General features: G+C 45.4%; 1 protein-coding gene across 2 annotated transcripts in view; it reads left to right on the forward strand.

Annotated features, from left to right (window-relative positions):
- Nucleotides 1–2,530, forward strand: part of LOC120937595 (uncharacterized protein C1orf131-like) — a 29,044-nt gene extending 26,514 nt beyond the window's left edge. Inside the window, exon 7 of one of the 2 annotated variants that reach the window (XM_040350942.1) lies at nucleotides 1,773–2,530. In XM_040350942.1, coding sequence (XP_040206876.1) covers nucleotides 1,773–1,896 — 124 coding nt within the window. In that variant the 3' untranslated portion in view covers nucleotides 1,897–2,530. Of the gene's footprint in view, nucleotides 1–1,769 lie in introns of both variants that reach the window. The other variant, XM_040350940.1, reaches the window with a different exon arrangement.
- Nucleotides 2,531–20,285: the final 17,755 nt, after the last annotated feature.

Here is a 20,285-nt window from a genome sequence, read left to right on the forward strand (position 1 = left end):
CCTCCATAATTCTATATAACTGTTTAATTCACACATTTGGAGATTAATTCCAGGTATGGATCATTTTTATATATATATATATATATATCTCTTGGCCCACTGTAAATATGTATATACAATACCTGGCCACTACCCCAGTGTTCTCCACTTGCTTCTGGGTCCTGTGCTGAGTGGCCAACCGGCTGCATTCTGAACACAGGAGGTTGGCCGATTGGCAAGGGTGCCATTCAGAGGATGCTTTGCGTTTTCTAAATGATTGAAAAGTGTTCTATGATTGGATGAGATGGAGAGGGTGGGGAGCGACATTACGATTACGTTAAAGTAAAACTAAACTCTAGATAAAAATATAATATATTGCTGCTTACAAGCAGTAACCTCTTCATGTCCTAAGATGACAATGCATACTGTGTCTGTGAAAGAGCAGTGTTGTCTCACTAGGACAGGAAGTGTGTTAGGAGTACATATCACCCCCCCTGCTTATCTTCGCAACATGGGGGGGGGGGGGGGTTATGTAGCCCACAGGTAAACTGTAAATGGCTGATAACACTGCACAGTGCACAGGAAGTTAAGAGCCATGTCTACCAGTATCCACATGTATATTTTACACTTATCAAACAGATAACAAACCACCTTCAAAAGTATGTTTAACAGACCAAGTTGTTACTAAATCCACAATAGCAAAATCAGTCTGTTTATGCAGTAAAGCATGCTTGTTATACTCGCTGTGGAACCTATAAGGTTAATCCTCCACATTGTGTAAAAAGGCTGTCTGATCCTATTTTCTGTGATCCTCCCCTTCTTCCACAGTCCCCAATCCATCTGCTGATAGTACAGAGCACTAGAAGGCACTCTGCACATGCTGAGTGTACTGTAAATTGCTAGAGCATATATTTTTTTTTTTTGGGGGGAGTGTGCATGTGATCAGCACAGGGCTACTCAGGACTGTCGGGGGTCATGCAGCCTCATAGGACAGTCGGAAAATAATGACTAGTCCTATAAGCTTTAACCAGTGCTCGGCCAGACACTGGTAGAAGTCACAAGCTGCTATATACTGCTGATCAGAAAAGGTATTTATTTAGCATACGTAAGTCCCGCCGACATATGTAAACGCCGTTTAAACCACATATGTGAGGTATCGCCGCGTGCGTTAGAGTGCCAGCAACAATTCTAGCACTAAATCTCCTCTGTAAATCTAATCTGGTAACCTGTAAAAATTTCAAAGCGTTGCCTGCGGAGATTTTGAAGTACCGAAGTTTGGCGCCATTCCATGAGTGCGCAATTTTAAAGCGTGATATGTTAGGTATCTGTTTACTCTGTGTAACATAATCTTTCATATTTTACAAAACAATTGAGCTAACTTTATTGTTTTGTTATTTTTTTCTAATTCATGAAACAATTTTTTTCCAAAAAAAAGGCGTTTGAAAAATTATTGCGCAAATACCGTGCGGGATAAAACGTTGCAATGACCGCCATTTTATTCCCTAGAGTGTCTGCTAAAAAAACATAATGTTTGGGGGTTCTGTGTAATTTTCTAGCAAAAGAATGATGATTTATACATGTAGGAAAAAAGTGCCAGAATAGGCCCGGTATTGAGGTGGGTATAAAAGCCCGGTATTGAAGTGGTTAAACACATTCTTTGGCTCTTTTTTTTTTTTTGTGTAAAATTATATGGTGGTAGAAAAGTGGCAATATTCATTTTAAGAACATGTCACTATAATGGAGTATTTCAGTCTTTTTTGTTACTGTTGTTTATAATTTCTGTTTTGCAGAAGATCAAGAAAAGGAAAAGGATCAGGATTTTTACCAGATGGACAGGTCGGGAGGTTTAGAGATGGTGCGCTGATTCTGAGTACCAAAGATATATCCAAGATTAAACAATCCAGAGTTAGTAAATGAAACGTGACTATATATTCTACACAACGGCTGAGGAATGTCTTCTGATATCGGTGCATACGCGAGGGCACAATGGTGCATCAAGCAGATTACGGGAGAAGCATGAGGACTACAGAGTATTCCAAGTGTTTCCTGGTGGATATGCTGAATAAAAGGAACTTTTTTATCATTCTGCTATTGCCTTCACTCTTGATGGGGAAAGACTGTCTGTTGGACCTCGATGAGCAGAAGCCTTCAACCAGACCAGCTTTAATGTACCATTGGTAGCAAACTTTGGAAAACACTTTGGTGGCCTACCGACTGGTCTCTCATTTTTTTAATCTCTGTTCAGTGTAATAGTTAAATATGCTGATTCTATTAAATTATATATCTCTCCACCGTTCATTGAAGGACACAGCAGATTTTTATGATGGATGGTGGGATTGATGTTGCCACCTGCAATAGCTGGATGCAAACAAAGCTAAAAAAAAACAAAAAAAACACTTGTTTTTTTGCCCATCATCTCACCTACAAATTTTCTCTTTTTTTTTGTCCTGTTGTTTTATATTTGTAATGAAAGTGGTTCCAAAGCTTGAGGGTTTTTATTTTTTACCTTACTGAATTCTCTGCATTGGAATAAAAAATACTTCAGTATGCAGCTCCTTCCTGCCTTAATACTTAAAGGGTCACTAAAGGATTTTTTTTAAGCTAAATCGCTTCCTTTACCTTTACCTTACTGCAGTCCTGGTTTCATGTCCTCATTGTTCGTTTTTGCTCTGATGTTGCTGTAATCCTTCTCTGTTCTGGACACTTCCTGGTTGTCTGTTTCCTGATGACCACAGTACTGGGAGATTCTAGTTTCGTTTTACAAACCATCACTTCTCTATGGCTCTGTATAGCACAGAGGTAGGATAACATGCAAAAACGAAACTAGATGTACATTATGTACATTATATGATTGATTTTTATCTATTTTTAATTAATTTTAAAAGGAATCGGTTAACTATTGTGTCTCTATACCCTATAATCAGTCATTTTGGCATGTTTCCTTTAACTGAGCCTAATCTTAGTCCAGTGATTTGCACAAGAGCAAAAGCACGCTCTTTCTCCCCATTGGCTCAGACACAACAGGGGGAGCCATTGGCTCCTGTTGCTCTCAGTCACAGCCAGTGAGGCGGGGGCAGGGCTGAGCTGTGCTCTATGTGTCTTATAGATACACAGAGCTGACCCAGAAGAGAGCATGCACGGGTGCCCCCATTGCAACAGTTTACTATGGGGGTACTCAGCAGGGTGGGGGGTAGCCAGGAGTGCTGGCAGGGGAGCGGAAACAAGGATATCAGGGCTGCTCTGTGCAAATTTTTTGAAAAGAACAGGTAAGTATGATGTGTTTTGGAATCGCTTTAACCAGTTGGCGATCGCCTCACGTACATTTACTGTTGCAGGGTGGCCGCTGTGTGCTGGATCTTGTATCTGGTATGAGACCAGCGCTTCCAGGTAAAGAACGTGTGCCTATCCCCCCTAGCTGTGCTATGATTTGTTGCAGCAAAAGCCGATCAGCGGGTCCCGGCCAATGATTGCTCGCCGGGACCCACTTCGTCATTCATGAAAGAGAGCTCTGTGTTCTTAAACAACACAGAGCTCTGTACACTAACAGGCGCTCTTGCTGTTTTTTTATTTATTTTTTATTCCCTGCAAAGGAAAAAAAAAAGACAAAATCACTTAGTAAAAGCGGTACATATTACACATTGTTAGGCACACGGTTATCCCCCTTGATTTCTCCTAGATGTTAACCCCTTCCCAGCCAGTGTCATTAGTACAGTGACAGTGTATAGTATTGGCACTGAAGTGTAAAATGTTGTTCCTGCCTACAAGAAGAAAGTACAGTTGTTCATACATGACTTTGTCTGTTTGCTCAAATTTTTTTCTGCCTCCACTGTCCCTTTGTACATCCATATTGTACTTGCTTGACTATGTTGTATCTTTACCCATCCTGTTCAGAATTTGGTCCTTCACAACACACTCTTTTGCTACATTCTTTGCCACGCTTCCACTTTCTAGTCTTGCTGTCATTGCCCAGATATATGCCTTGCTGCTCTCAAACCTCGCGGTGGGTAAGTCAACAATTTCCTTTTCCATTTAATATACACTCGCCAGCCACTTTTATTAGGTACACCTGTTCAATTGCTTGGTAACACAAATTGCCAATCACATGGCAGAAACTCAATGCATTTGGGTATCTAGATGTGGTGAAGACAACTTGCTGAACTTCAAACCGAGCATCAGAATGGGGAAAAAAGGGGATTTAACCACTTAAGCACTGGACCAATATGCTGCTAAATGCCCAAAGGCATATTTTTTACTTTTTGCTGTAATAAATATCCCCCAAAAACATATATAAAAAAAAAAAATTCCCTCAGTTTAGGCCGATACGTATTCTTCTACCTATTTTCGGTAAAAAAAATCGCAATAAGCGTGTATCGATTGGTTTGCGCAAAATTTATAGCGTTTACAAAATAGGGGATATTTTTATTGCCATTTTTATTAATTTTTTTTTTTTTTTTTACTACTAATGGCGGAGATCAGCGATTTTTTTCGTGACTGCGACATTATGGCGGACACTTCGGACAATTTTGACACATTTTTGGGACCATTGTCATTTTCACAGCAAAAAATGCATTTAAATTGCATTCTTTATTGTGAAAATGACAGTTGCAGTTTGGGAGTTAACCACAGGGGGCGCTGAACGTGTTAGGCTTCACCTAGTGTGTGTTTACAACAGTAGGGGGGTGTGGCTGTAGGTCTGTCGTCATTGATTGTGTCTCCCCTATAAAGGGGATGACACGATCGATGCGCCGCCACAGTGAAGCACGAGGAAGCCGTGTTTACATACGGCTCTCCCCGTTCTTCAGCTCCGGGGAGCGATCGCGACGGAGCGGCTATAAACGAATAGCTGCGCCGTCGTCCCGGATCGCTCCCCAAAGGGAATCCGCCCACCGCACGCAGCGGGGGGGGGGTCTCGATCGGACCCCCCACCCGCTAGAAGGCAAGGACGTGTATATATACGCCCTTCTGCCTGTCCGTGCCATTTTGTCTCATCCCTGTAACTAATACACCTACAAGAGAGCTTGTTCTTTTGAAAAACCGACTTGCTGGCCAAATCACCAGGTTAAAATAAAGGAAAGAAAGCCTAAAAAACAAAACTACTGCATCACATCTAAGAATGGGTAAGCTGCAATACAATACATGTTTCTTTGCTTTTTTGTTTTATTAACACTTTAAAACCCCGGTCCATGGAATCGGGCTGCACATGCTCAGTTTGGTGTGTATTGCTCCAGAGGTTATTTTTTTTTTCTTGGGAGAGTGCATGTGATCAGCACAGGGCCAATCCGCTTTATCCAGGCACTGATAGAAGTCACAAGACTGCTATTGACTGTTGATAAGAAAAATATATTTAATAAAAATGCATTTTCATGTTCTGTGTACCGTGGGAGACCAGATATAGTGAATGCAGGGTCCTAGGTTTAGTAAGACTTTAATCACTTCAGCCCTGGAGGATTTGGCTGCCCAATGACGGGCCACATTTTACGATTCGGCACTACGTCGCTTTAACTGACAATTGCGTGGTTGTGCGACGTGGCAAAAATGTTTCCTCAGTTTAGGCCGATATATGTATTCTTCTACATATTTTTGGTAAAATCACAATAAGCATTTATTGATTGGTTTGCGCAAATGTTATAGTGTCTACAGAACAGGGGAAAGTTTTTTTATGGCATTTTTATTAATAATTGTTTTTTATTAGTAATGGCGGCGATCTGCGATTTATTTATTTTTTATTATCATTATTATTTTTATCGTGACTGTGACATTAGGGCGGACGCATCGGATACTTTTAACGCAATTTTGGGACCATTGTCATTTATACAGCGATCAGTGCTATAAAAATGCACTGATTACTGTATAAATGACACCGGCAGGGAAGGGGTTAAGTGTGTCCTAGAGAGTGATTCTGACTGTGTGGGGGCTGGGCTACCAGTGACACGACACTGATTATTGCTCCCAATGACAGGGAGCAGTAGATCAGTGTCCTGTCACAAGGCAGAACGGGGAGATGCCTCCTTGTTTACACAGGCATCTCCCCGTTCTGCAGCTCCGTGAAACGTTCACGGGACACTGACGGACATAGAATCCGTGAGTACGGTCATAGAGCTCGCAGCAGGGTCGCGCGCCTGCATGGGGACAAATTCAAAGGGACGTACAGGTACGTCCCTTTGCGCAGCTGTGCCATTCTGCCGACGTAAAAGTTTGTGCGGCGGTCGGCAAGTGGTTAATGAATACAGAGGGGCATACATTTTTTTTATTTTTATTTTTATGCCTGGCGTTCACCAAGTAACACAACTAGATCTCCCTACCCTCAGCCTGTAATGGGACAGTGATGAAACAACAGACTTGCATAATTTCTCTGCTTCTGTGCTGAGCACAGGAACAGTTTCTAATTTTGCCTCTCCCAGTCTGATTGTTGCTGTACAGGGGTTGATAGGAGGCTGACCTCTGAGTTCAGAATGCAGCAGGAAGCCTCCGCATGTGACCTGGAAAAAAATGGAGGTCCCTGAAGCAGCGGTGTCAACTTCAGTGTTTTCCAGCTTCCAATTCATCTTTAAAAGGGTTGTAAACCGTTGAGGTGAAAAACCTTTTGTAACGACAGCCTAAGTTGTGGGTAGACCTTTAAAAGGCGACAGTAGATTCAGTTTTGGAGGGACTGCCATGGACACTTCTGCTGTCCTGTCCACCGACAACTACCCAGCACCCCACGGTTGGGGCAACTCTAAATGTTGCCAGACAACACAGGTGCTTTACCCTTACCACAGCCCTAATTTTTCAGTTCTGAGGTCCCATGCATTTTTACCGGGCCTGAAAGATTCAAAATTTGCAGCACTTTGGAGACTGAACCAGTTTCGACTCATCCACTTTGCGGTAAATAATAAACTTATGACCAGCAGAGATGTCGAGGCACATTTTCCAACTGAACTTTATTTCCTTTGCTGAGCACAATTGTTCAATTACCTTCGGTCGCTGACGGCAGACCATCATAGGTTACGCCAACTCACACCGCTCAAACAAATCTGCTCCGACGGGAATCAACTCCCTCATTCGCTTTCTCACTTTTACGCCCTTTTGATGAATCAGGGAGACATTTCAGATTTGCCGTTCATACAAAATTGGGAAAGTGACCTGCGAGTCACATTTTCCCAGCCTCAAAAAGACAAAATTGTTCTGTTTGCCCATAAAGACACTCTGGCAAGTAGGTACCAGGAGGGAGGCTATAAACTTCTAACATGGTGGTACACAAAGCTGGCTAAATTACACAACATATACCACCAGGTCTCAGATACCTGTTGGCGCTATGGGGAGACAGTGGGAACCCTTCTACATGTTTTTTGGAAATGCTCAAAATGAATGAAGTAGAAACTACAATTGAGAACCTGACAGGAGTTTCCTTCAACAGGAACCCGGCAGCGTATTTACTTGACGATACCCCTTTATCTAACAAAAAGTTTAAGAATTCTTTAAACTACGACTGCTAAAGACTGTACTCTGGCTTCGTGGAAAAGTACGTGTCCTCCCACAATGGTTTACTGGCAGACAAGAATGGTGAAAATTGGAAACAAATATGGAAAATATCACCATGGTTTGAATAGCCAAGAAGATAACTATTGGAAGATTTGGACTCCTTATTTATTTTATAAGGATCAGACGCTGCTTGCATCTCAATCTCTATAGTTTCTTGATAGCGCTGATGGTGCAATGGGTCATGAAAGGTACTATCTGCTAGAGCAGGGGTCTCCAAACCCCGGCCTGTGGGCCACATCCGGCCCGCTTGGATGTTTTATCCGGCCCGCAGCTCATTCAGAGACTGCCTGCTTAAATTTCCCCATGCGAGTTGTGGGACTGAGCAGAAGGCAGACGGGTGATGTATGTGTATCGCTGACAGAGCGGATCCAATAAAGCAGAGGAAGGTGGAGTGCTGGGCGGATTACCATGCACGCAGGGAGGAGGCGGGGCCTCGCTGTCGGGAAGCATGTATGTGGGCTGGCTGTGATGCGTGCTTGAGTCAGGTAGGGTCCTGCAGATACATGTCCTAATTTTTTTAGTGACATCACATATACAGGTGCATTTCTACCCAAGACCCTGTTCACCCATACTGTAGTGGCCTGTAGCTGGTCTTGCCTAGGGTGCAAATTACCAGCCCTAGGACGAGGTTGGAGTGGAGGAGGCTCCCGCTCTGTGCAGCTGCCACCGCCAGATTTCTAGGAAGGTATTGTGCCTGTTCCAGTGACAGCTACCCCACCCTAGTGTGCTGCAGATTCCTCCACTGTCATCATCTGGAGGAGGAGCTGCAGGACAGGGGGGAACTGTCTGTAGGAATGCAAAACCCAAAGGTGTGTGTGATGGTGGAGGGGTGTGTTAGGAGAGAGGTATGATGAGGGGGGTGTGATCAGTGGAGAGATTATAGGGGTGTGTGATCAGACTGGGGGTATCTGGGGGGGTGGTGATCAAGCTGGGGGGGGAGTGGTGTTATCATATTAGGGGGGTATCTGGGTGTGTTATCAGGGTGGGGGACACAGACATGTGGAAAGGCTCTGACAAGATTATTAAAATTTTTATTCATTTATTTCTAAGTACATTTTTTCGGCCCTTGAATATTTATAAAATCTACAATGTGGCCCTCGGGCTAAAAAGTTTGGAGACCCCTGTGCTAGAGAGAGCTCATTCCTTCCCCCACCATCGCCCCTTTTTGTTTTATTTTTTATTTTATTTCTTTTCGTCTCCTGTCATTTTCTTTTTTTTTTTTTTTTTTCACATCAAAGTTTATTAGGAAAAGGAAATAAATGTACAAATACAGATGGAAGTTACAATCCAATAATATTTGAAAAGCAATCAAACATTAATAAAATGCATAGTTGTATAGCAAGTAACAATATAAAGACATAAAGCATATATCACTGTAAGGGGGGTATGCTTAACTGGGGCGTTACCGGTGTAAGGCCAGGTTCCTGGGACCGGTCAAAGAAGGAGTTTCCCCTTCGCAAGATCTAAAGAATCTTCCATGTGGCAATGATAAAAAATAAGATTAGTGGGAAGAAAGATAATAGGGGGGGGGGGGGATAGGGTGGAGGGGGGGGGGGGGGAGGGGGGGATAGGGTGGAGGGGGGGGGGGGGGGGGGGGAGGGGGGGATGAAAGTGGAGCATGAAGGGTGGTGAAGTATTATTCGTTCGTTAAGACCCCATTGCATGTTGGGGAGTGCAACTGACCGCAATTCGGGCAGTTATGCATCTTTAAAGGTCATCGGGGTCACATTAGTGGGTGGTTCATTAAGCATTGAGGAAAGGCATACAGATAACCAGGTATGGGTTTAGATAAAAGCAAGTAACATTACACGTGTATAGTGTATAGTGGGACTTACAATCCTGTCGATCATTTTTACTTCTGTAACAGGAGGTCGTAATCTTGTGAAAACCTAAAGGCGAACCAGGGAGACCAAGTTTTGTGATATCTCTCCACACACTCGGTGGATTGGGCTGTGGTGTCTTCCATTTCGCAGACGTCTGCAACTTTGCGTAGCCAGTCAGACACCGTTGGGACTTTTGTGGACTTCCAGTGCAATGGAACCAGTGATTTGGCTGCATTAAGTAGGTGTCTGGATAGGGATTTTTTATAAGCTCCAAGGGAGAAATGGGAGACGTGTAACAGACAGCATGCCGCATCCAGGGAAAGTGTGGTCTCCGTGATCCGCCTCACCACCTCCTTGACCTCCGACCAATAAGGTGTTATCATGTCACACTGCCACCATATGTGCAATAAAGTTCCCTTCTCTCTATGGCACCTCCAGCACTCATCCGAAGCCTGTGGGAACCATCTATTGACCCTCTCCGGTGTGGCATACCACTGTGTTAAGAGCTTGTATGCCGTCTCCTGTAGTCTAGTGCTGATAGAGCATTTGTGAGACAGGATACAAGCTCTGGTCCACTGTGCCTCCGTGATCTGAATGCCCAAGGTGCCCGACCACTTCTCCCTATATTTGTTCGAGTCGGAGTCTGTCACCTCCTGTAGCCATGAATAGGCCACAGAAGTTGATCTGTAGACCTGTTCCCCCCTGTCGCACACCTTTTCAAGTTCGGTAAGGTCTCTGTTTAGGTGAGTTTCGTGAGCGTGGTTGGTTACAAAGCTACGTATTTGAAGGTATGACCACCAGGGCAGTAGGGGCAGATTATTGTCCGTCCTAAATTGCGTCATGTCTTTCATTGCTTGGTTGTTGAAGCAGTGCCGTGCGAGCAGAGGGGCTTTGGCAGCGTTGGGACCTAAAAAACCCCTCTCCAAACCCGGTAAAAATCCGGGGTTATTCGTCAAGGGGGTGAGTGGACTCAGGGGGGATGAGAGTCTAGCATGTTTAGTCAACTGATGAAAAATATTGAGTGTGGTACTGACCAGGGGATGAGCCTGGACTGACTGAGGGTAGGAGGTCTTGGGTATCCATGGTGAGTACTTTAGGGGAATAGATATGAGGAAGGACTCTATCCCCACCCAGTCCTTGTTGTTGGAGTGGCAGTGCCAATCAATAATCCTGCCAATATGGGAGGCGTGGTAGTAAGCCTTAAAGTCAGGGATACCCAGTCCCCCCTGTGCCTTGGGTTTAGTCAATAGATTCGATTTTATGCGAGGGGGTTTGTGCGCCCAGATGAATTTCATCTGGATGGAGTGTAAGTTTTTGAAGAAGCTGGTGGGGATCTTGACCGGCAGCGCCCTGATAAGATAGAGGACCCTGGGGAGGATCGTCATCTTACAGACGGCAGCCCTACCAAACCACGAGAAATGGCCTGTGTGCCATGTCTTCAGGTCCCGCTCAATGTTTTTGAAGAGAGGGGGAAAATTCCGTTCAAAAATCGACTGGAGCTTAGGGGTCAACCAGATACCAAGGTATTTTATGGCAGAGGGTTGCCACGTGAAGGGGTTATTGCTTTGGGCGTGGTTCAAAACAGCATCTGGTAATGTGATGTTCAGTGCCTCGGACTTGGAGTAATTGATTTTAAGGTTTGCTAATTGGCCGTACAGCGAAAATTCCTTCAGGAGGGACGGTAAGGTGGTATGCGGGGCCGACAAAAAGAATAGAAGATCGTCGGCGTAGGCCGCGACCTTAAATTCCCTCCCCTCCAATTGGAATCCCTTGATGTCTGTGTTTGCCAGAACCCGTCTGATAAGGGGTTCTAGTGAGAGTATGAAAAGTAGAGGTGACAGAGGACACCCCTGCCTGGTCCCGTTTTTGATGTTGACCTTGTCAGATAGTGATCCGTTGATTTTAAGTTTAGCCGAGGGGTTCCTATACAACGCTGAGATCCATGCCATCATATGCGGGCCTAGGCCCACGTGACGGCATGTCCCCAGCATAAAGTCCCAATCTACTCGATCGAAGGCCTTCTCCGCATCCGTCGATAGGAGAAAGCCTTCGATCTTTCGAACCCGGGCCGCATAGATAAGGTTGAGAGACTTGGTTACATTATCCCTGGCCTCCCTACCAGGCATGAAGCCCGCCTGGCATGGGCCTATCAATTTGTGTAGCAAGGGTCTCATCCTGTTGGCAACTATCTTCGCCACCAGCTTGACATCCAAATTTAATAGGGATATCGGCCTATAGCTTGTGCAGTGGAGTGGATCTTTCCCCGGTTTGGGCAACACCGTAATGTAGGCAGACAGAAAGTCAGGGGGTATTTCCCTGTGAGTGGATAGTGAGTTTAGGGCGTCTTTGAGGGGGATAAGGAGTATGTCTAGAAATGTCTTATAATATATAGCGCTAAACCCGTCAGGACCAGGGCTTTTGCCCGCCTTCAGGTCTTTGATTGCGGCCTTCAACTCAGAGGCTTCTATTTCTTTCTCTAAGAGGGCGACATCCTCTAAGGAAAGTGAAGGTAGGGCGGATTCTGTCAGATAGTCCTTAATTGCCTGCGTTCTATTCTCTTTGGGCCCAGATGTTGTATGGTGTATTGGCAGGTTATACAGTTTGGTGTAGAATTCTTGGAAATGTTGCGCAATCTTGTTTGTTTCCCTGTCAATTCTACCACTTTTGTTTTGAATGCCCGCTATGGTGCAACGCGAAATTGGTCCCTTTAAGGCCCTAGCCAGCAGGTTACCAGGCTTATCTCCATGCTCATAGTATAGCTTCCTCCGGAAGAAAAGGAATCTCTTGGTCTTAGCGTCAATGATCTGTCTCAGGGCTTTTCTTAACTCTAAAAGTGAAGTCGCTGATTGGATAGACAAGGATTGTTTGTGCTGGGTTTCTAGAAGACGGATCTGATTGATCAGCTTCAGGATTTCCCCCTCTCTCTCCTTCTTTTTCTTTGAGCCCATCCTGATCAATTCCCCCCTGATTGTACACTTATGGGCCTCCCATACCATCAAGGGGTCTGAACCTGGGGTGACGTTGTGTTTGAAGTACTCAAGGAGAGCTGAGTTCAGCCCAGGAAGTAAGGTCGGGTCCGTCAGTAGAGAGGCATTTAGCCTCCACATTGAGGTCTTGGTCTGAGGTGTTGCCTGGTTCAAAGTGAGGGAGATCGGGGCGTGGTCAGAAAGACTCTGCGTCCCTATACGGGCTTCCGTCACTGCCTGTAGGTCTTGTTGTGAAATGAATAAATAATCGATCCTGGAGTATCGATTATGTGGATTCGAGTAAAAAGTGAAATCTTTGTCATCTGGGTGGAGAAAGCGCCATGTGTCTACTAGATTGAGAGAGTGTAATAGTGCCTTAATCCTTTTTAAGATCTTGTATCTGATACATGTCTTGCCTGCAGAGGTGTCTGTCAGGGGGTCCAGGGGGACGTTAAAATCTCCACCTAGGATTAAAAGTCCAGAGCTGAAAGCCTTCAGCTCTCCCACTAGCCTCTGACAGAAGGTCAGGTGTGATGTGTTGGGAAAATATGCGTTGGCTAGCGTGACCGGTGTTCCACCATACTTCCCTTTAATGAAGATGAACCTACCACCCGGATCCACTAGTTTGTCAGTTAGTTCGAAGGAGGCAGTCCTACTGACCAGTATGGTCGTCCCTTTAGTCTTAGAGACATCATTGGTGGCGTGGTGGGCCTCTATGAAATATGAGTCAGTGAGTTTCGGAATCTGTCCCGTCTTAATATGTGTTTCCTGTAAGAAAACGAAATCGGGCCTGCTTTTTCTGAGTTCCCTCAGCAATGCCGAGCGTCTCTCTGGGATGTTCAAACCTCTAACATTGTGAGATATCAATGAAGGATTGCGTCCCAGACCGGAGTAAGCCATACTTAAGTTGCAGAGAGGAGGGGGGACTCCCTCGCCACAGGGAGGGTCCCAGGCAACCTGTCTGCAAACCAAATGCTACGTTCACCACTGGCTCCTAGGGGGGGGGGTGTGGTGGTAAGGAGAGGGAGGTAAAGGATCAATAGATCCCAAGTGGGGCGGTGAGAAGAGGGGGTAGAGGGAAAGCAACAGGATGTTGAATAGGAAAAGAAGGTGTGAGGATAACTTCTCCCAGACGTTTATAACGTCCCGGGAGACTCTAATTAGTGTACTGAGCTAAGCCTAGAAGCCCGCTCGCGTACCCTATGGGGGGAACACGGAAAGCGCGCCGAAACAAACGGCTAACGTAACTCAGTCCCGTATACGGTATCAATACGGGAGGCGGAGTTAGGTATATGAATTCAGAGTGGTCGGGCAACGGCCCTATCTAAAGGCTAATTGTAAGCTGAAGAGTCTACTCTGCAACGGAAAAAACAATTTTGGCAGTGATCGCAGGGTCAATACACACGTAGTTATATGTAAGCAAGGTCACAAAGGGGGGAGCGATCGAGTGGTCAGGCCACCCGTCCAAGGTATCCGGACCCGTCCATCGCTCCTCGTACGCATCTTAAGATGATTGTATATACTGGCATCTTATCAACTTGAAACAATAAGTAGAAACAACTAATTATAAACTGATGAACTATTGATTAATGGTAAGTCATCCTTCTAACAGACTGCACACACCCCAAAAGCTACTGACAGCCCGGCCTAAAACTGCGCCCAACAGTAGTTATATGTAAAGCAAAGGTGCTTGACCGAGAACCCATCAGCCAGCCCTGCAAGGACATAGGCCCGTCAACCTAATCTCTCCCAATAAGCCCATAGTCAGTGAGCTGAGTATCACATATAGTTAAGAAGTTGGTGCGTGACACAACAGCTGAGTGCAGGACAGACGTACGTAATGATTCAGCCGGTCTTAAGACTCCATAAACCAGCTCACCTGATCCCAGGTGGAGCGGTCGCTGTAGATGGAGTGAACATGAGGAGAGGATTAGTATTCTTATTAAATGAAGTCAGGTAGTTACCCAAAGGGCGGGCGGTGGGTCCTCAGCGACTGTCTTGTCTGTCCTTCTCGTCTGGCCGTGCAGCAAACGGACATGGCGCGCTTAATAGGTGCTTAACCACATGGTATTCTCGCGTGGTGCGGGCCAGGTGCTCAGTAAAGCCAGCGTGGGGGAAAGGCCGAAGGGCCTGCTGTGCAGTGAACAAATGATGCGTTAACAACAGGCAAAACGATCTGCGACGAGGAGCGGGGTGGATCACACTCAGGGGCTTCATGCTTCCATCAGGTTCCTGGAGGGGTGGGCTCGGATGCCTGGGGATCCCAAATGTTGACCTTCCTGACGAGTTGGTTTCTGCTTCTTGGATGGTTGTTTCTCTGGTGTTGTCAGTGGGGATCTCGTCGGGCTCCTGTCCCTGGGTGGGACCGCATATTCTTGGTACCACTCTGGCAGGTCAATCCGGCCAAGCTGCAGTGCCTCACAAAATTCGGGGAGGTCAATAGGGGTACGGAGCGTATGCTGTCTGCCTCCATGGGTAACGAGTAAAGCGAAGGGGAAGCGCCACGTGTAACGGAGGTCCCTCTCCCTGAGCTTATCTAATAAAGGTCGCAGGGCCCTGCGGTTTTTGAGGGTTATCTGGGAGAGGTCCTGAAACAGTTTAATGTTCTCCCCATTGAATACAATGTGCTCGTTTCTGCGGGCTTTCAGCATGATTTCCTCTTTCAGTCCAAAGTGCTGCATGCAGCAAATGATATCCCGAGGTGGCAGCGTGTCTGGTCCTCTGGCTCTGAGGGCCCTGTGCGCTCTCACGAAATCTATTGCCGTGTCTTCAGGTCTCTCCAGTAGGCTGTTAAAGACCCTCTGAAGGACCGGCACTATTTGGTCAGTGTCCACCGATTCCGGTATGCCGCGTACCCTAATATTACTCCTCCTCCCCCTGTTGTCAAGGTCCTCCAGGTGTCTGCTTACCTCAATAAAGTGCAGGGAATGTGTGGTAACGACCCTGTCCAGTCTCTGGATCGCCCTGTCCCTGTGCTTCCCCTCCGTTTCTGCGGTAGCCACTTTCTCCTGTAGCACAATGAGGCTTGTTTTCAGGTCTGTGATAGCTGCCGAAAAGGATGCCTTGATATCCGCGGCAAATCCGGACATATCCGAGTATGTGAGCGGATGGTCAGCCCTAGCATTCCTTCTGCCAGTGTCCTCGGCGGCTGACTGGGAGTCCTCGCTGTAATCTTCGTCCGCGTGTACCGGCGCCATCTTGCCTCCTGCCGTGTGCTTCAAGGCCTCGGCTTGATTGCGGAACAAATCCGAGATGTTCCGACTTGAGCTAGCCGCCGATGATCGCCTGGAACGGGTGTGATGAGGGTGACGACCCTGCTTGCTCATCCTCGGGTGATTTCCGTGCAGAGAGACGGGTTAGGGCCGCGATGCCGACGGAGCTCTCAAGCTAAGCTGCCATCTCCTTCGCGCGCCAAGCCACGCCCCCCTCCTGTCATTTTCTAATAATCCTCTTATTTCTGGTCTTTAGAGTCCATATTCTATAATGTAGCTTGCTCTTGGTGACAGATTCTTTGGTCTTGTATATAAATATACATCTTTTTTTTTTTTGAGGAATTGGTTGTTGGTTATGTAATATCATCCATTTTTTGTAAGGTTGAGAGTACCTGGAATGATTATTTTTATGGCTTGGTCAGGTGAGCTTTTCCTGTTTTTTTAGGTTAACTCTTGGGATGTGACTTTGTAATACTCTGTATTGTACCAATTTCCTTAATGCCTAAATACTGATTAAAAAAAATCAAAAAAATCTTTTGTAGTGCAGCAGCCCCCCATTTACTTACCTGAACCCGATCGTTCTAGTGACGGGGATGAGCAGAGCAGCTCCAACCACTGTCTCGGGTCCTCATTGGCTGGATTGATAGCAGCAGGAGCATTGACTCTCGCTGCTGTCAATCAAAGCCAGTTACATGGGGGCGGGGCCAAGTTCTGCTGTCGCAGCAACGGGACTCGGGCAGGCGCCCGCATGAGTGCCCCCAGGGAATGTGGATCTCCGAGAAGAGCTGGACTGCCACTGTTGGGACCCCAGAAAAGGAGGATTGGGGCTCCCCTGTGCAAAACCCTTGCACAGATGAGGGAAGTATGACATGTTTGTTATTTAAAAACAAAACAAACCTTTACAACCCCTATTCACTATTCATGCTCGGCGGCCATGTTTTTGAAGCCTCACTGTGTGGGCTTTTAGCTGCCGCTCGGCGGCCATGTTCTTGTGGCCTGCGATAGTTATTGGCCTATAGTGGCTTCTCGGTGGCCGTTTTTGCCATCTATCAGACAGCACTTAAACGGCGCAGACTGACAGACACATGCTGCTGAAGGGTCAGACTGCATATCTGAGAAGGAAGCAGCTCTACTAAGTGGTGGATGGCAGCATACTACTGTTCCAGGGTGGTGAGTCCTCTGAGTGGGAACCTCTTGTCTGCTGCAGCTAGGAGGGTGGGTTACTGTGGAAATCGTCCTCCAGGAAGATTTACCAATTGCACTTGGAAGACCTACATATCCATTCGTGAGGAAATAAGACCCCTGGCAACTCACTCTCTAGTGAGAATGTTTGTACAGGGGGTTCAGCATGCGGCCCCTCCGGTCCGTCCTCCACTACCTCCGTGGGGATTTGAATAGCGGATGTCCCTTGGCGTCTACCACTACGAGAGTACCTGCTGTCGCAAGGTTCCTTACGTCATCCTGCTTTACAGTCAATGGCCTTAACGGCATGACCTCTAGATGCCTCAAAAACCACCGTTTAAGAACATTAGGGAAGTTCCCTTGTTGACACTTTCTCAGAAAGTTGTCCTTTTGATCACTGTTATGTCAGTTAAGACGGGTTCTGAGCTGGCAGCCTTGTCATGAAAGGCTCCCTATCTGATCTTCCACAAGGATAAGGTGGTGCTGCAGCCCCAGCCTTCCTTTCTTCCTAAGGTCATTTTGACCTTCCATCTCAAGGAAGACATTGTACTGCCATCCTTGTGTCCTCATCCATCGAATCCTAAGGAGACGACATGGCATTCCTTGGATGTTGTCCGAGCTCCGAGTGTATACTTGTCTGTTACTGCTCCGTTCTGGAGTTCAGACTCGCTGTCTGTTTCGGTGGCTGGTCCCAAGAAGGGCCCAGCGGTCTCATCGGCCACCATTTCAAGGTGGATCCGACAGATCGTGATCAGGCTTACGCCATAAAGTGTCGGGCGCCTCCCTGGCACGATGCATTCAACCAGGGAAATAGGTGCCTCTTGGGCTTTCTGACATCAAGCGTCTGTTTCCCAGGTGTGTAAGGCGGCGACCTGGTCGCCCGGTCACACTTTCACTAAACTTTACAAGTTGATGTGAGTGCATCTTCGGGTGCTTCTTCGGACGCTAAGTTTTGCAGGCGGCTGTTTAGAGTTACAACTCCTCAGTTGAGGAGCTCTGTTTTGTTTTGGGGTGAAGTTTAATTTTATGCTGTTCCCACTCCTCATTTTGACACTGCTTTGGAACGTCCCACTTTGTCAAGATTAAGGCTGTGTCCGTCCATTAACGAAAGAGAAAATGGTATTTCTACTCACCGTAAAATCCTTTTCTCTGAGTTCATGGACGGACACAGCACCTACCCCTCTTTTTTTAAGTTTGTATTGCTTGTTACGAACTGAGCTGCTTGGTGCAGGCTGAGAGGACATAGCCAGTAGGACCGCCCCATTGGGCGGGGCTGTTCAGCTTTGAAGTTGTTAACACTTTCTGCCTAGTCACTCCTAAAGGAAGGCTAATACCCACTTTGTCAAGATTAAGGCTGTGTCCGTCCATGAACTCAGAGAAAAGCATTTTACGGTGAGTATAAAATCCTATTTTTTTTTAAACATTTTAGTTTTGAATTTTGTTTGTATTGCAAAAAATAAAAACCCCAGTGGTGTTTAAATACCACGAAAAGAAGGCTCTATTTCTATAAACAAATGATAAAAATGTCATATGGGTACAGTGTTGCATAGCCACGCAATTGTCATTCAAACCTGCGACAGCTTTGAAAACTGAAAATTGGCCTGGGCAGGAAGGGGGTTTAAGTGTCCAGTAAGCAAGTGGTTAGGGAGCACTGAGCAAAACTTGCATCTTCAAGTTTATGATTATATGCTGTTTCAAACTTTCTCACTGGTGAGTGTTCTGGCATACCACACATGTCACAATTGATCTTTGGAACCTATTAAGGACTTTCTATCTAACAGGATTGATTGCACATGGGACTATAACTATTTATTATAAGGACATTTACTATATTTTGTGTAGCGCTACACTTCTTTTGTTTCGTTTGATTTTTTAGGTTTTATGGGATTGCCACTATTTAGTTTGCAGAGCATAGACTCAGACATAGTAGTCGCAGACATGAGAGTTTACAGTTTGATTGGCCTTCAGCCAGGCCCTGCTACCCATTATGGAGAGACATAGATTGGATCCACTAAGTTACACACCTTGTTCATTTGCTGTTGTATACAACACACTGGAGCTGACGTCGTGATGTTCCCTTTTTCCGTGTATTTTCCCATTACCATTTATCTTTAGCTGGAATGAGCACACATGTTTACAAATCAATATTTTGTTATAGGCCAGTGGGACCATACCTAAATGTTCTCCTGCTCCCTAAGTTCTTTAATTATTTTGGCTGGCTTTTGTTAGTTAAAGTGGTTGTTGAGCCACTCTAACCTGTATATACCATCATCACTGCCTCCTATTGTAGTATCCCACTCTGTGTGTGATTTATAAAAATTAATGCTGCTAATACCTAATTTCACTGCTGAGATTAGGAATACATGACTGGCCAACTTTCTCCTTTCATCCTCTGAGAGATGCAATGGGTGGGGCTGATATTCCTCTGCTGATGTCAGTCTGGAGGGGAGGAGGAGAGATCTGGCTGGTCATGTGATCGCAATCTCTGCTCTTAAATGAGGTATTTACAGCATTTATAAATCATTCACAGTGGGGGACACTGCAATAGGAGGCAGTGCTGATGGTGTATACAGGTTAGTGTTATGAGAGCAGCAGGAGGGGCAGCTCACACACAGAAGGGGGGAGGAGGACACAGGAGGAGAGCAGATAGCAGGCTTCAACTGACCACAGTGTCTGGTCTCAGCAGCCATGATACACCGTGGTCAGTTTACAGAGGGGTAGGAGAAACTGGCAGGATCAGCTAGTTTTTTTTGGTGTTGCAGGGGGCCAAATGACACAGGACAAGCACTGTGTCATATAACATGCTTTAAAGTAGCGGGATCCATTCCTTTTTCTTTTTTTTGTTTACATACGTTTTAATAAATATATTGAACTAAATATCATTGAAAAAATAGACAGTTTGATGGTTGGCAGTATTAGAAGAATTTTATTCAAAATCTGAAAAACCACATAGATGAAACAGAGCTCTCATTCTTACAAAGTGAGAAAAGGGAAGAGAAGCAATTGAACTCTCCCAGTTAGGACATAAAAACATGAAGCAGTACAAAATTAGAAAAGACATTATCTATTTCCATAATGGTACAAATATAAAAGTAAACAATAATTCACCAATTAATTTAACATGGGGAAATAGAAAATGGCATAAAGGGAAAATAAAGTAAACCTAAGAGCACCTAATATTGCAACTGTACTACGTTTGCAATATATCCTTCAAAGCAAACACCATACATTCAGCTATAAGCTGCTTTCCATTATCCAGCATGTCTTGTACTCTAATATTACTTGCAGTATGGTTGCTTATACTTCAACCAGCACAGTCAATCAACCTATGGATATTAATCAGACCCCGGCGCTCTTACTGTGAAATTGTTCATCTGCAAGAAGAGTTTAGAGAAGACTATAATTTTTAGACGAATAAAGTAAAAACCTTTTGTTTAAACTTATTTTATTTTGAAGTAATCTTACACTTTAAGAACTAAATGAGGACCTACCCCAAGGGCACACACTAAATACATATATAATGGTATAATGTAAAAGCCAGCTATCATAGTTGACCTTTATTAAATAATTCTTAACATGCCAATAAGAATAAAGTCATAATA

Source organism: Rana temporaria, chromosome 4, assembly GCF_905171775.1.
Source record: "Rana temporaria chromosome 4, aRanTem1.1, whole genome shotgun sequence".
In the NCBI taxonomy this organism is placed as follows: Eukaryota; Metazoa; Chordata; class Amphibia; order Anura; family Ranidae; genus Rana; species Rana temporaria.